This window comes from Sitodiplosis mosellana, unplaced genomic scaffold (assembly GCF_009176505.1).
Source record: "Sitodiplosis mosellana isolate CC-2019 unplaced genomic scaffold, AAFC_SMos_1.0 Smas_scaffold_3061, whole genome shotgun sequence".
Classification (NCBI taxonomy): Eukaryota; Metazoa; Arthropoda; class Insecta; order Diptera; family Cecidomyiidae; genus Sitodiplosis; species Sitodiplosis mosellana.
Genome location: NW_022598303.1, coordinates 1 through 3,093, shown reverse-complemented (window position 1 = coordinate 3,093; position 3,093 = coordinate 1). Strand labels below are relative to the sequence as shown.

Sequence of the window (3,093 nt, the reverse complement as noted above, 5' to 3'; positions counted from 1 at the left end):
AATCGCCGAACAAAACGATACAAGAAAAAACTACCGAACAAAACGTACCACAGCGGTAATGTGTAGCACAGCGGAGTTTCGTTTTGAACGGTACCGTCCTGCTGTGTTACGTTTTTAACGTGTGTTTTGTTTGGTAGTTTTTTCTTGTATCGTTTGGTTCGGCGATTGTTTAATAAGTCGTTTTTATGCTCACGGGTTCAATTATCGGTCATAATAAATCAATCGATTGAAAACCCACTTAGAACACACACGCAAAGTAAAATGTTGGTGTAAAATAAAGTGTTTTTTTAGCGTTTCATTCGTTTGTCATTAGCTAAAATTCGTAGTCGTGAATATATCTCATCCCAATCAACATAGGCACCGACTATATGTCGTACGTTGCCCTCAGTATCTGTATATCCAGTTCGGCCGTGCACTAGTCTTATATTCGAGAATGTCAAAATATCTCCTGGTTCTGTTTTGAAGTAAACCGCTTCTTCATGCAGTAAATCAACAAAAGTTTTCAGCGCCGAATACCATTCATCCACTACTTCTGCATCGACCGAAAAGAAGGTGTCCCGTTGTGGAATGCTATGGTTGATCCGTGTTATATTGCCTTCATAATCCAAGCTAATCAATACAATACAATTGAAAATGAATTATAAATTCGCCTTCAAGAAAGTACACCAACAAATACAATTGCTCACCAAATGACGGGGCTTCTTTGAATAGTTTCAAAGCGAGTACCACCGTCAGCGCCATAATCACTCCAATTCACTAACGTTGTGCTCAAGCATTTGAATACTTTGGGATTCTCCTTTTTCAGCCGTTCGGCCACGTGAAACCCATCGGCCAGCATATTGAATGCTCCGGGCAATTTCGTCTGAGCAATGCAATGCAATAGGTTTACACCTGGTGTATATTCGTAGTACGGTAGATCGGTGTGAATTTGTAATAGATTCGAAGTGTACGCAACATTCGTGGCATTGGGATCTGCACGTACAATAAACTCCTCGCCATATGATGTCTTTCGAATGAAGCTTATTCGATTGGCCAATTTTCTGGCTTGGTCTTCGGTTAGGTCCGCATTTTTGATCATTGCAACGCCATATCGTGCTAGTGTCTCCAACCAATCATATAGTGCTGTAAATTAATGAGAAGATTAATTTAGATTGATTGGACAATTGAACGAAATATTCTCTTTTGTTTAAATAAAGATCGACATTGAAGAAATGGCTAAAAGCCTTCGTTATCAAACCTTCATCGTTCTCAAAAACATCACCAGTTTTGAACTCCTTCATTTGGAATTGTTCTTTTGACCATAGCATTGGCTTCGGACGATAATGATTGTCTAAATATTTTTGCCGGCTCTCTGCCGTGAAACTCCTTTCATACAGCCATTTGAAATCGAATTTCGACACATGATCATCTTTCCAAATCACCTCTAGCTGCTTATTGATCTAGATTTGAATTGTCACCGTTCAATTCATTTATTTCATCTAATTTGTTTTCTATTTTGTGAAATTCTGGTTGACATAACTTACGGAAACTGATTTGGGTTGAGCATTTTTCAAATCGAACTTGGTCCAATCAATAATGCGACTCTTTGTCGGAGCATCAAAGCAACTTGAGCACTGACAATTGTCACGTAACCAAACCAATGGATATTTCAATTGCTCACAGTCTGATTTACTCCCACTTTTATTAATGCCAACAACCACGTATCGATGATCAGTCGAAGTCTTTACAGATTCTGCTGAGAAACTTGCACTTTTGATGGTAGTTTTCAAATATTTTTGCACTGAAGATTCCAATACTTTCTTTACAGAGGCAACGAACATTTTAAAATAGTTATTTTTGATTGAAAACACTTGAACATCAGCTTGAAACCATATGACAGTGACTAAATTAGCTCATTTATCTGCTGCTTTCTTATAAACCGGACTCTGATCAACTGAACACGATGAATTTATAAACAAATCGAATATGAGTCCGCTTAATTTATCTGCAAATTATCAGTAGAATGATAACCACTCGTTGCGTTCGCTATATTTCTGTTTTATTCACACCAACACCAAATCCGCTATACGTAATAGTGGCAGAATATTAGTGTAGAACACATGCGAAGTGTGTGGGGTGGGGGTTCGACATCACATTGGGACGTTGACGCCACAGATCACTTTAGCGCACCCGCCTATTTGTGTTGTTTTTTTTTGTTTTTTTCTTCGTTATACTTTACCATTTTGGTCAAAAAAAACTTTGTATCAATATTTTGTGTAACATAACAAAGAAACAGTTTTTGAAAAACCACATTTATATAAGTAAAATATGAAGAAAAAATCCCCAAAAGTAGAAATTGCGTAATATTGCGAAATTGAGCCAATGCGCATAATTACTAGGTGCATATGACTACACAATGCGAATACCGGGGGCAGAATATGTAAGCTCTTCTTCGTTATGTTACACAAAATATTATTTAAAACAAATCTTGACCAAAAAGCTAAAGTAGAACGAAAAAACAACAAAAATACTCGGGTGCGCTGTAGCGCACTTGAGTGCGCTAAAGTCATCTCTGGTTGACGCTAATAACGATACACTAGACGGTATGAACATATCGATACACTAGACGGTTGCTGTTTATTTGCGCTCTTTACACTAATACAAACACAAATTTCATGCGTTATACACTAATTTTCTGTCATTACTACACCGGTGAACTTGGTATTTGTGTGAATGAAGGAGACATATAGCGATCGCAAAGAGTGAACGCTTCACATACCACAGAAATGAAGTTTATTTTATCTCTTGAGATCTTGAAGAAATTCAATACAAGAATTTTTCTGTTCACAACTGGTGACATTTCTTGACATGAATATTATTCACATTTACATGAAAATTATGTGCATAAACAGTCTGGTAACGAATGGATTTCTTAATGATATTACAGATAGACGAACATTCAATATTTCAGAGCCGTAAATCGAAGCTGATAGAGTAAGATACATTTTGATGTGTTCCAAACCGATAGTTCTGCCGACAATTGTAAAAATTGATAGAAACTATCGGCCCGACGCATTCTTCATTGAAACAACTCGAGTAAGAATACAGATTATG

The 3,093-nt window shown here is 37.1% G+C and overlaps 1 protein-coding gene across 2 annotated transcripts; it reads right to left on the bottom strand.

Moving 5' to 3' along the window:
• Window positions 1–8: 8 nt before the first annotated feature.
• On the bottom strand, window positions 9–1,913 carry LOC129571661 (gamma-butyrobetaine dioxygenase-like). Of its 2 annotated transcripts, none has more exons than XM_055451477.1 (4): window positions 1,524–1,913; window positions 1,238–1,439; window positions 687–1,122; window positions 9–609 (listed from the first exon to the last, which is right to left on the bottom strand). In XM_055451477.1, exons 1-4 carry the CDS (start codon window positions 1,818–1,820, stop codon window positions 288–290), a joined length of 1,257 nt encoding a protein of 418 aa, XP_055307452.1. In that variant the 5' UTR covers window positions 1,821–1,913; the 3' UTR covers window positions 9–287. The 2 variants fall into 2 exon arrangements, with proteins under 2 accessions (XP_055307452.1, XP_055307453.1); XM_055451478.1 differs by having other exon boundaries at window positions 1,262–1,439.
• Window positions 1,914–3,093: the final 1,180 nt, after the last annotated feature.

Bases quoted from the DNA above. Each gene is read 5' to 3' on its own strand.
- LOC129571661 (XM_055451477.1), bottom strand. From the start codon at position 1,820: ATGTTCGTTGCCTCTGTAAAGAAAGTATTGGAATCTTCAGTGCAAAAA. The intron at 1,440-1,523 runs GTAAGTTATGTC...ATTCAAATCTAG, and splicing joins CTCAACCCAAATCAGTTTCC to ATCAATAAGCAGCTAGAGGT. The intron at 610-686 runs GTGAGCAATTGT...TGTATTGATTAG, and splicing joins CAAAGAAGCCCCGTCATTTG to CTTGGATTATGAAGGCAATA.